At 38.8% G+C, this 13,466-nt stretch overlaps 1 protein-coding gene across 1 annotated transcript in view; it reads left to right on the top strand.

Moving 5' to 3' along the window:
• The window catches only part of ITPR2 (inositol 1,4,5-trisphosphate receptor type 2), a 482,247-nt gene that overhangs the window by 152,682 nt on the left and 316,099 nt on the right, over positions 1-13,466 (top strand). Inside the window, exons 16-21 of the mRNA XM_003792467.3 lie at positions 325-497; positions 1,454-1,573; positions 1,685-1,870; positions 3,278-3,529; positions 3,964-4,108; positions 5,760-5,910. Of these exons, the coding sequence (XP_003792515.1) occupies positions 325-497; positions 1,454-1,573; positions 1,685-1,870; positions 3,278-3,529; positions 3,964-4,108; positions 5,760-5,910 (1,027 nt within the window). The remainder of the gene's footprint in view (positions 1-324; positions 498-1,453; positions 1,574-1,684; positions 1,871-3,277; positions 3,530-3,963; positions 4,109-5,759; positions 5,911-13,466) is intronic.

Genomic DNA, 13,466 nt, shown 5'->3' with positions numbered 1-13,466 from the left:
GAGGATCACTTGAGCCCAGGAGTTTGAGGTTGCTGTGAGCTACGATGCTGGGGTACTCTAGTCTGGGGCAATGGAATGAGATTGTCTAGAAAAAACATTCTGGGCATATAATTTTTTGTTATCCTTTAAATTATGAATATGCTAATATGCTTTTTATTACCTTCCTTAAAAAGCTCTATTTATTGAAGAATTATTTATTTATATTTCTTTTGGCAACCTTTTTAGCGAATCTTTTGTTATGAATAATCAATGTTGTCGACCCTAATCGAACCTGTTATTTCTAAGCTGTTGGCAGTGCATTCTGACAGCCTTTCTTCTTTGCAGGAATATATTGCTAAGAATTTCTGTGTCATGCAGTCCCAGATTGGCTATGATATTTTGGCAGAAGATACTATCACAGCTTTGTTGCACAACAACAGAAAACTACTAGAGAAACATATCACAGCAAAAGAAATAGAAACATTTGTCAGTTTACTCAGGAGAAATCGGGAGCCAAGGTTTGAAGTGATTCATACAGTAATCTTTTCTAGTGGGCAGTATGGCTTTTTGTTTTATTTTTAGAACTTGTAAAAGTTAGAATACTTTCATACCACAAACTGTTCATGGAGAAAGTATGTTGGGCTTATTTCTATAGTATTAATAATTATGTTTAATAAAGAGTTATTCCCTCATTAAGAAATCAAAGCCCTTGATAGATTTATATGTAAGGGTGATTGATTTTTTACTCTGGTAACTTCTGATTTCATAAAACTTTATAATTTTTCAAAATGTATTTGTATATGTTGTCTCATTTAAATCCTGTACATTTGCATGAATTACACTGATTGTATAATATTATCCACATTGTAGAGCTGAGAAAATAGAAGCCTGGAGGGTCACTAGCCCAAGAATACCCCACCGATTAGGAATAGAATAAAAAAGGTTTCTGACTTCACCTCAGGTTCTTTTTCTATTGCGCCTAGCTACGTTATCTGGGACAAATGAATGCAGAAAAGTCAAGCAGATTGGCAAAGTTTTCTTAACTAATTAGTATAGCAGATAAATGGGCCTCTGACTCAGCCAGGTCATAGTTGCTTTGAGGAAGTGTGTGCTCTATTCCTATTTTATTCAGTACAGAATTAGGTTTGATCTGCTTTTGTTTTAATATTCCATTCTGGAGAGTCTCACTTTAGGGCAGATAAATGATTTTCTAAACATAAGTCACATTGCTGTGGGATAAGTATCACCAAATAAATAGAAGCAAACGTGTCTTTTTTGAAATAAGTTTTACATTAAATAAAAATAATTGAATGTTTCTAATGATACAAATGATAAGAAACACATAGAAAAATGGTACATAGAAATAATATTAGAAATATTTTGAAACAAGTTTAATTATATCCCCAATTTTATTGTGATGATTTTCTAAAATGCTTTGTCTTAATATTCAATTTAATTTGTTCTCTCTTGCCAGATTTTTGGATTATTTGTCAGATCTGTGTGTGTCTAATACCACTGCTATTCCTGTAACTCAAGAACTCATCTGTAAATTTATGTTGAGTCCAGGCAATGCGGACATTCTCATTCAAACGAAGTAAGCCCAGATAAAGGACAGTTTGTTTTCAGTTCATTATTTGTGAGTACTGTAGTTCTCTATCATATTTGTCAGGGCACTTAGATTTTTGTGTGTGTTGTTTACTTCAAGGGTGGTCTCAATGCAAGTTGACAATCCCATGGAGAGCTCCATCCTTCCAGACGACATGGATGATGAAGAAGTTTGGCTCTACTGGATTGACAGCAATAAGGAACCTCACGGCAAAGCTATCAGGCACCTTGCTCAAGAGGCAAAAGAAGGCACCAAAGCTGATTTAGAAGTTCTTACCTACTACAGGTGAAGTATTGTAGAGAATCATAATTCTCAGTCTCACATAGTCATTGAGAGCTGATTCTTTGACATCTCTACAAGGTATCTAGGAAGAAGATATTTTAAATGTGATCAGAAGTTGGGTAGCTGGAATGTTTAGAACTATTTAAAATATTCAAGATAAAATTTAACATCTCTTTTCTGCATATATCACTTACCATTTTCTTGATTTTTCACTAGTTTGGAGTTTTTGTACAGCGAAAGGAAAAAAAAGTTTTTTTCCTCTTATTGATTGGAGGCGGGTAGATGTGAGGCCCCAGGTGATGGAGTTAAGAGACAGATAGAACTGGGGCTGGGACACTGATCTGGCCGTAGGACTGAGAGAAAGTTTAGTATGTATCACTTATGAATACATGGTGACTGGTACCTGTGGTTATGAAAGCTGAAGGGTGGCAATGGCAGCAGGAACAGCAAAGGTAGTTCCTGGTGTTAGGATCAAGAACCTAGCTGTCATCTCTGAGTTTAAAGGACAGAAACCCAAGACAGAAGACTTGGGAGCCAAGTTGGGCCTGAAAGGTAGGAGTCAGAGTTAGGGCAGAGAGTGCCTGTGTTTTCTGGTTTCTACAGCTATAGCAAGAAAACCAAAGCCTAATTATTAATCTCAGACCTGGACTGGTGAATCCAAGCATACCAGTGCCATTTGGATTGACCACATTTACTTTTGGAACTGAGTGGACTAAATTTATAGTATAGATTCTAGAGCCTACAGCTAAAGAAACTGAGGAAGGTGGGGAGAGATGGTTTCATGTGAGCTGTTTCCCATAGCCTTCAGGCTGAGTGTAGTATTTGGAATCCTAGGAAACTGAGAGCATAATAATACTGTCCACCAGAGGCATGCTGCTGGCACAAGTAAGAGAAATTGTCACTGAAGGGGCATAGGGACAATTTCATATTTGTCTTGTCCTACTTAACCACATCATGTATGTAATGACTTAGCCTACTACCATAAGAGAGTATTTTTTTGTTTTGTTGTTTTTGAGGCAGAGTCTCACTGTGTTTTCCAGGCTAGACTGTTGTGTTGTCAGCCTGCTCACAAACACCTCAAACTTCTGGGGTCAAGTGATTCTCCTGCTTCAGCCTCTCAAATAGCTGGGACTATAAGCTGCACCACAATGCCCAGCTAATTTTTCTATTTTTTTTTAGTAAAGACAGGGTTTCTCATTCTTTCTCAGGCTGATCTCGAAATCACGAGCTCAAGTGATCTTCCCACCTCAGCCTCCCAGAGTGTTAGGATCATATGTGTGATAATTGTTTGACTCTAGTATAAAAACATTTGGGAATATAGGTATCATAAATGGATACTGATTGGGACTATGATGTTTAAGAATTTTATTAAGATAAGACAAGTAATGTAATATGTTTAATATTTTTAAGGTACCAGCTAAACCTCTTTGCACGGATGTGCTTGGATCGCCAGTATCTGGCCATAAACCAGATCTCGACACAGCTCTCTGTAGATCTGATTCTGCGGTGTATGTCTGATGAAAGCCTGCCGTTTGACCTCCGAGCGTCCTTCTGTCGCCTTATGCTCCACATGCATGTTGACCGGGATCCCCAGGAATCCGTAGTGCCTGTTCGCTATGCCAGGCTCTGGACAGAAATCCCCACAAAGATCACGATTCATGAGTATGTTTGGAAAAATTTCTTGAGGCCTTTAAATTCAGCATATGAACTCAAAATCAAATGTTTACTGTGTTGAAATGAAATACACCAAAGGGCATTTGTGTGTTCTAACTCAGGTTGTTAACCTTCCAAATGCAAATAAAATATTCTTTGGTAAAATGATAACTCCTGGTGATAATAGTAGCATCTTTCTAGAAGCCAATAAAGAGAAATAATATTGATAATGTGAGTAAAAATTTGTTAAGTGCTTAATATTACGGTAGGCTGATTTATGTGCTTTATAGGTATTAACTCATTTCACAGTAGCCTTATTTTACTACCTGATAAGGACTCAGGTGGTTAGCTGATTTATGCAAGATTAGGAAGTCCAGACACTAAAGTATATATATTGTTCTATTTTTAAATGCTTGTGGTTGATTTATCTTCTGTCTTTCCAGATACGATTCTATAACAGACTCTTCCAGAAATGATATGAAGAGGAAATTTGCACTGACAATGGAATTCGTTGAAGAATACTTGAAAGAAGTTGTAAACCAGCCTTTTCCTTTTGGGGACAAAGAAAAAAACAAACTGACATTTGAGGTATCTTACTTAAAATAATAAGATACCTTATTTAAATTTTCCACGTCAAAAATTAGATATACTAAACACCAAACATTTTTTTTTCCTTTGAATAATTTTTTCTTTCTTTCCATCCTAATATTTAGGATGTTTTGGTACTTGGGTAATTTAGGTCATGAAGGTGTGAATCTCTCTGACAGTTTTTAAGAGGTAGATTTGGTGTGTTGATTATACCTTGATATCTAGTATGAAATACAGTAGAACCTCTGTAAGCTGACCACCTAAGGACCTGTAACAAACTGGCCAACATAAGGAGGTGATCAGCATAAGGAACTAGGCCTACTGTACTGAGACCTACATGTGGTGCTTGTCTTGTCTATGAAAATTAGGTTAACTTAAGGAGGTGGTCAGCTAAGGAGGTTCTACTGTATTTTATTTTCAATTTTATTATTAGTATTATTTTGGCCAGGGCCAGGTTTGAACCCGCCACCTCCAGTATATGGGGCCAGCGCCCTACTCCTTTGAGCCACAGGTGCTGCCCCTTCAATTATTCTTTATTTACTGTTTTACATGGTTTTAAAATTTGATTGTATAAGCTTTATTGCATTTAATGAACAAAGATGGTAGGGCATCTTTTATAGTATGTTCAGGTACTTTTTTTTTCATTTTCGTGGAGGTGATTTTTCATCCTCATTAAACTGAATTGAAATATCTCCAGTTATAGTATCATTTTAGGGATAATGGTGACAAAGTAGAGAGGGGGATGCTATTACTTGAGACCGGTATATTAGCCACCTATTGGTGTGTAATAAATTATCCCAAATTGCAGCCTAAAGGAATAAACATTGATTATCTCACAGTTTCTGTGGTCAAGGAACCCAGGAGTAGCTTAGCTGGATGACTCTGGCTGAGGGTTTCTCCTGGGCAGCCTGATAGCTGTTGACTAGGATTGTAGTCATTGGGTGGGATGGCCAGTTTCTAAGCTCACTCATGTGGTTGTTGGTAACCAAACTTCTTTGCTGGCTGTTGATACCTCAGCTTCTTGCCACGTGGGCCTTTCTATAGCTACCTGGTACCTGTCTTCCCCTAGGGAAGTGATTAGGGAGAGAGAGAAAGAGAGACCATGATGGGAGTTTTAGTCTTTTATAATCTGATCTTGGAAGTGACATGCTATCACTTCTGTTGGTCACCCAGAACTCAGACTAACCCCTGGTAGAATGTCCAGGAGACTGTGCATCAGGGGCCACATCTTGGAGCCTGACTTAGAATATCTGCAAGTAGCTAGAAAACCACAAAGTCCCATAAAAAACATAAATTTCTGGGCTAATTTCACAGATAATATCTATTTATTGACATAATTAATAGAAGTAACTTTATGAAGGTGTATTTATAGACTCAAATGAGTTAATATTTAATTAAAAGATAAATAATTCTAATGTCAACTTAATCAACCACCTTAAAGTATCCAAAGTCTTATTTAGATTTAATTATACACCTAAACAAGTCAAAGTTCCAGTGATTGCTTTGGAGGTATTTTAATTCTTAGGTATTAAAGAATTAGGAAGGTTAGAAACTAATTTAGATAATAAAAACATGCCAATGTTTACTTCAGTTTCCAATGTTTTTTCTCTTTGATTTTCTTTCTCTCCCTCCCCACCCCTGTTTTATTAAGGTGGTCCACTTGGCTCGTAATCTCATATACTTTGGATTTTATAGTTTCAGTGAGTTATTAAGGCTAACAAGAACACTTCTGGCTATTCTGGACATTGTACAGGCCCCCATGTCATCATATTTTGAGAGATTAAGCAAATTTCAAGATGGAGGTAAGAACTTTTGAGTAATATTATAATATTTTTGGTATTACTTGAAAAACTAAATCTACAGAGAAATTAACATGTACCTGCTAATACACAGATATGAGTACATGTGAAAAGTATTCCTGAGAGGTAATAGGGTGGATTTTCAAATGTGCTTCCCTGTTTATACTGTGAAAGCTTTGAAGAACAAATTCATAAGATCAAATTATGTCTTTAGCAATTGACATTGTTGTCAATTCACTCATGAAAATGTCATGTGTTAAAATATCTTAATACAGGCTGGGCGTGGTGGTTTATGCCTGTAATCCTAGCACTCCAGGAGGCCAAGGTGGGAGGATCTTGAGCTCAGGAGTTTGAGACCAGCCTGCCTGAGCAAGAGCGAGACCCTGTCTCTACTAAAAATAGAAAAAGTAGCCGGGTGTTGTGGGCGCCTGTAGTGGCAGCTATTATGGAGGCTGAGGCAGGAGGATTGCTCAAGTCCAAAGAATTTGAGGTTGCTGTGAACTAGAATGCCACAGCACTCTAACCAGGGAGATGTAGTGAGACTATGTCTCAAAAAAATTTTTTTTTGAATATTTGTGATCATCTCGGTGTGTGTCATGTGTTGGCTGTGTGCCATGGCGGGGCTGAGAGGATGTAAGTGAAGGGCCTGCCAAGCATCCTGCTGGAGAAGTGGTGGTGCAGGCCAGTGTGAAGGCAGTGGGGTTGGGGAGATAAGAGAAAGGGCTTCTACTCAGAGTGCTGCTATTCAAATCCTGCCTCTACCATGATTTTTCTTTTCTCATCTGAGATACAAGGATGATAATAATAGTATCTTCCTCGCAGGTTCCTTGTGAGAATTCAGTGAATGTATAATGTATATTACATATCAGTAGATATATAAATAGACTTACAATAGTGCCTGTCTCATAGCTCAGTACAATCTTTTGTTTGTTTGTTTGAGACAAGGTCTCACTCTGTCACCCTGGGTACAGTGCTGTGGCATCATTGTAACTCACAGGAACCTCAAACTCTTGGGCTTGAGCAATCCTCTTACCTCAACAGGCATGTGCCACTACACCCAGCTAGCATTTATTCTATTTCTAGTAGAGACGGGGTCTTGCTGTTTCTTAGGGTGGTCTTGAACCCCAGAGCTCAAGCAATCTACCTGCCTCAGTCTCAGTCTCCCAGAGTGCTAGGATTACAGGTGTGAGCCACTGCACTTGGCTGGAACAAATTTTTTATTATGATGGTAATGGATGCCCTGAAGGTACCCTGAGATAGAGGTTTATTTGCAGAAGGTATATTGAGGAGTGCTCTCAGGAGGTACTTCTACAAGCAAGTGGGGCAGGCAGGACTGGGCAGAGAATCTCATTCGTAACTGAAACCTCAGCTGACCCTGCATGGAGCTTAGGAGCTGGGATGGTCCTTCGGAGTTGTCACAAATTAAGGCAAAGGGATTGAGCTTTGTATCCCTGCATCATTTGGTTGCCGGTGTCATCATGGAGGGGGTGTATGACATTGGGTAAAGCAGTTCCCTTTGCTCAAGTGTCGGCCTAGTGAGAAACACAGCAGTAAGTAGTCAGCTGTGACAGCCAGCAACTGGGGAATAGGTGCCTCAGCCCTGAAGATGGGATCTGGGTGGACCATAAGAGTCTCCAATACGGTATCCACTGCAGGACTAAAAAGGTAAAAGCAGAAATGTAATTTCAGATATAAGGAAGAAATATCTGGTTAAGAATTATAAATGAGGAATTTTCAGTAAGCTGAAGTAATTAAGTGCTGCTGTCTGAATATCCATCCCTTTTACATCTTCCAAAAAACTGTGCACATCAATAAGAAACCAACTGAACTGCATAAATCCCTCCCTTCAGCATGACTAGCAGCCAGAGGTCATGTACAAATGTTAGTTACTGCGAGTAGAAAAACAGACATCGTGAGGTGGTTTCTGGAAAACCTGCAGAAGAGACAAGAGGGGATTGTGTGAAAACCACCCTCAGAAACAGAAAATCTATCTAAAGTGTGAAAATGCTGAAAATGTCTCCAGGTAAATAAGAGCACTGACTACAGAGGAAGGGACTTGCAAAAATACCAAGGCGACAGCTGTCGAAAAACAGGGCTTCTCGGGATGAGGTAACGGATGGGCAGTCTTTGGAATCTTGTTGGTGAAGAGAAAAGAAACAAGGTGGAGAAGTCTAAAATACCACAAGATAAACAAACAAACCCGTATTGATGGACATTAACTTTTCTTCCACTGCCCTCATCAAAAACCAAACTTTAAAGAAACTGCACTTCACGTCTCTAACAGGAGAGGGAGCTCATGAACTAGAGATTGTGTGAACCCACTCATTGCCAAGCCTGTTGGCAAAATGCAAAGATGTCATTGATCACACTAGGTGAAACTCATCAGACCAAAACTGAAGGGAAATTCAAAACATTTCAGTGCATGGCAATGCCTCTCTGAAAAGCCACGGAAGGAGAAAAAGATGGTAACATAGATCATCTAAGTGGGATTTAAGTGTCTTCAGACAAACATTGCACTATGGAAAACACTTTGAATCATAAATTTTAAAAACTAAGGTCAGAAATGGTCTAAAACCCAGGACAAAGGAAGCAAAAGTTGATTTAACTCAGAAAAAAAATGGAATAAAATGGTTGAGTTAATTATTTTTGAAATAACATACTAAATTATAGGTGTCAAAGGAGAATAGATTTGAATGAAAATGTAAAAAGGGACATTGAGGGAAGGCAGGAGAACAATAACAAGAATAATGGTGACATAAAGAAACAAGTAACAGGGTGAGAGAGAAAATGGTTGAAATAGAAGAAAGTTAAGGACGAGCCATCGTAGGAACAACTGGAGTCCCTGAAGAAGAAAAGCAGAGCAGTGGACACAATGGATACTTTAATTACAGTTGAAAACTCCACTCTGGAAATAATAACAACCTGAATTCACAAGGTGACACTGTCTAGAATGGCAGTCTCTAAGATGTAGCATAATAAAACTATTATATACAATATATATTCAGAGAGAGTGGTAAGGCTTTGAGGGAGGGACTGTGAAAGCAAATGGGGAGAAACAGAAGGGTCTCTGAGTGTTCCTGACTATGATTGCATCTTTTATGGAAGTTTAAAATTTTATAAGAAATAAAAGTCTGTGAACAATGGATGAATGAGAACAAAACAAAGCCTAGGAACTTCAGTGGTAAATCAAAGGGCAGGGAGATGTGGGGGTGGTCTGTGTGGCTTTTGTTGCCCAAATCTCACTAGAGAGAGATTCCTTTTAATACTCTCAGATGTGTGGAAAGATTTTATGAAGAAGACTTCAGTGGCAATTGCAACAACAATAAAAATATACAAGTGGGACTTAATTAAGCTGAAAAGCTTCTGCACAGCTAAGAACACAACAATTAAAGCAAATAGACAACTTTCAGAATGGGAAAAGATATTTCCATGTGACAAATCTGACAAAGGGTTGATAACTAGACTCTATAGAGAACTCAAATTAATTGAAAAGAAGAGCAAACAATACCATCTACCACTGGTCAAGAGACTTGAATAGAAAATTCTCTGAAGATGACAAATGGCTAACAAACGTATGAAAGAATGCTTGTTGTCCCTAATCATTAGAGAAACGCAAATCAAAACCACCTGAGATAATCACCTAACTCCAGTGAGATCAGCCCACATCACAAAGTCTCAAAACACTAGATGCTGGCGCAGATGTGGAGAGAAGGGAACACTCTTACACTGTTGGTGGGAGTGAAAACTAATACAGCTTCTTTGGAGAGAAGTATGGAGAATCCTCAAAGAACTCAAAATAGACCTTCTATTTGATCCTGTAATTCAATTACTAGGTATCTACCCAGAAGAAAAAAATCCTTTTATCATAAAGACATTTACACTAGATTGTTTAACACAGCACAGTTTACAATTGCCAAGATGTGGAAACAACCTAAATGCCCACCTACCCAGGAATGGGCTAACAAGCTATAGTATATGTATATCATGGAATACTATTTAGCCATAAAAGATGGATACTTTATATCTTTTGTATTAACCTGGATGGAGTTAAACACATTCTTCTTAGTAAAGCATCACAAGAATGGCAAAGCAAGTATCCAGCGTACTCAATACTAATATAAAGTCAGTAGAGGATTTAAAACATGCCCCCACACACAAGAGAAAAACTCAATTCAATTGGAGGGAGGGGGAAGGGAAAGGGAGGAAGGAGGGTGATTGGTGTGCTTTTACTTGATGGGAACATTGTAAGGGTCTATGGCACACCTCCTGGTTGCAGGACACAACTACAACAGGGACTCTACCTAACAAACGCAAACAGTGTAACCTAGTTGTTTGTACCCTCACATTAATCTGAAAAACAAACAGAAAACTCTCCAGGAGGGCACATAACACTTGTACATATGAACAGTGCTTCTTACAATCTCCAGTTTTCTCTAAACCAAACCATTCTTAAAAAGCTAGAAATTGATCCTGACTTTTGGTCTCTGTGTTTACAGTCTACTTTCAGAGTTTCATCCAAAGAGAAGCTATTTTTTAAAAAAATTTTAATTGCTAATAGCTTGTTTGCAATCTCCCCTGTCCTTTAGCACCAGGGACTGGTTTCATGGAAGACAGTTTTCCATGAATCAGGGTGAGGGAGGTGGTTTGGGGAAGATTCAGGTGCTTTCCATTTATTGTGCACTTTATTTCTATTATTATTATATTATAATATATAATGAAATAATTATACAACTCACCATAATGTGGACTCACTGCGAACCCTGAGTTTGTTTTCAGGCAACTAGATGATCCCATTCTGAGTGTGATGGAAGACAGTGACACCCAAAGTGTGTTGCTTATGTCCTCCACTCTACCTCAGCCCATCAGGCATTAGATTCTCATGAGGAGCCCAATCTAGATCCCTCACACGTGCAGTTTATAGTGGGGTTTGTGTTCCTGTGAGGGTCTAAGGCCACCACTTACCTGACAGGAGGGGCAGCTCCAGCACTGATGTTAGTGATGAGGGCAACTGTTAATACAGGTGCAGCTTTGCTAGTGCTGGTCCCTGCTGTCAGGCCATGCACCTGTAATGGTCCCCAGCCCGGAGGTTGGGGATTGAAGCTCTAAGACCCATGCATTTTTTTTTTTAAATCTCATCTTTTCTAGTGAATTCCATTCATCTCTAGATATCTTAATCATTCTGTCAGCAGTCTGAGAATTACTAACTTGTTCAACAAGAATCTACTGAGTAAAAAATTGTATGCCAGAGGTTGTTCTAGAGACTGGGAATAAACAATGAACGAGATAAAGTTCTTAGCCACAGGGAGTACAACAAATTAGCAGGCAAAATTCCTACCCTTCACCATTGCGAGAAACAGATGTTAAATAAACTAATGTGGACTCTTAACGTCTTAACGTCAGAAAATGCTATGGAGGAAAATAAAGGAGGATGATGATATGGCGTGTGATGGAGTGAGGGAAGGGAAGAGTTTTGTGCCAAGTTTGATGGGCAATCTTTGCAGGGATTTGAGAAGGGATTGATGTGATCTGATCACTTTTGTTCCTGAGGGGAGAATAGAGAATAGAGATATGTGGGCAAAAATACTGTGCCACAAAAGATAAAGGAAGGCTGAGAAACTGTTCCAGATTGAAGGAGATTAAGGAGACATGCCAACTTCAAAGCAATAGGAAATTCTGGATTGGATCCTTGATCAGGAAAAATATTATCTATAATATTTTATCAATTGGCACAAATGATAAAATTTGAATATGGATTGTAGGTTGTAGTGTTTTATCAGTTAGATTTTCTTGTTTTTATAATTGCACTGTAATTAACTAAAAGAATGCACTTGTTTTTAGTTAATACATGCTGAAGAATTTAGAGTTAAGAGGTTTACAATGTCTGGAAACTAGGTCTCAAATAGGGCTGGAAGAGTGCACGTGTGCACACATGTATGTTGTGTGTATATGTATGTGTAGACACACACACACACAGAGAAACAAATGTGGCAGAATTTGTCAATCTGGGCACAGATATGTGGGAGTTCTTGGTACTATTTTGCAACTCTTCCCATAAATTTGCAAGTTTTTTAAAGCAAAAAAAGTTAAGAACTTAATTAACTTGGTAGGAAAGGCTTTACTTTTTGCAAAGTGACAATTCAGGCTTAAAGAATTATCTTACAACTCTACTAGGAGGTGTGTTGTAGAGCTGGATTCTATTAGACTATAAATTCCTAACAAAAGAGGTTAGACTCTATACAAAGAAGCAAGAGGGAACATATTTCTGGAATCTCCAAATGTGGGGACAAGATTTTCAAGGCTGGGAAAAATTCCTGTGGTGTAGAGGGAGACAGGGTTGATGCCAGAGAGGAAATCCCAGATTATGGAAAGTACCTGGGGTGGGGGGAAGAACTATTTTTAAAGGCTGACTAATAGGTATCATGGTAGTGTTGTCACATTATAGTACCCAGTATACCTCATCTTGGCACTTTTAAAGCCAAATAATTTCAATTATATCTTCCTCTTTTTTTTAATATGGACACTTCTAATACCATCCCCCCCCCCTTTTTTTTTTGAGACGGAGTCTCAAACTGTTGCCCTGGGTAGAGTGCCATAGCGTTACAGTTCATAACAACCCCCAGCTCTTGGGCTTAAGCGGTTCTTTTTCCTCAGCTTCCCAAGTAGCTGGGACTACAGGCGCCTACCACAACGCCCGGCTATTTTCTTGTTGCAGTTTGGCTGGGGCTGGGTTTGAACCTGCCACCTTCAGTATATGTGGCTAGTGCCCTACTGACTGAGTACAGACGCCGCCAATACCATCCTCTTTTAATAAAGCTTTATCTTCAATGGGAAGCCAGTTGTAAAACACACATTTTAAAAAATTGTAATTTTATGAGCACTTTTGCTAGATAAACCAGTTTTTTCAAGTAAGTAATGCATTGTCCCTCATCCTAGAGCTAGTTGAGAGAGTCTGAGTCTAGCTGCCAGTCTGGGCTGCTCACCCTCACAGTGCCTTTTAGTTGGCACATTCCGCAGAAATTTCCAGGCTCTCAAGCAGCTTTTCATTTTTGTGCCCTAGGGGTGGTCCATTCAGAAAATCATTGAGGGATTCTCAAATGGAGACACAGGGAGCTGGCACTGCTCTGGCCTTCACTGTAGTGAAACTGAAGATTGATATTATGGGAAGTATCTATCCAATACCTTTCAGTGGCTAGGTACTCACTTAAGAAAAGAAATATTGTTTCCAAACAAATGGATTCACTTCCAGCAGGCTGTGCTGTGGAGTCAGTTTGCTTTACCTAATGCCTGTCATTTGCTCTCAGTGATTTAAAATGCACGGCACCATTCAGTGTAATTGATCTTTTGAGTGGAAGGATTATGTCAAACGGTGCTCTTCTTTGTCACATGTAGAAGTTAGAGGCAAATGCACGTACCAGCTGATAAACTGAATATTCTCAATATTTGAAAACATTTCATTTTTACAATTATGGGCTCAATGCCTGTAGATCAGTGGTTAGGGTGCTGGCTACATACACCAGGGCTGGCAGGTTTGAACCTCGCCCAGGCCTGCTAAACAACAA

Source organism: Otolemur garnettii, unplaced genomic scaffold (genome assembly GCF_000181295.1).
Source record: "Otolemur garnettii isolate 467f Iridium unplaced genomic scaffold, OtoGar3 scaffold00057, whole genome shotgun sequence".
NCBI classification, from domain to species: Eukaryota; Metazoa; Chordata; class Mammalia; order Primates; family Galagidae; genus Otolemur; species Otolemur garnettii.
Note: the sequence above shows the minus strand (reverse complement) of the source record. Positions and strands in the feature narration are given on the sequence as shown.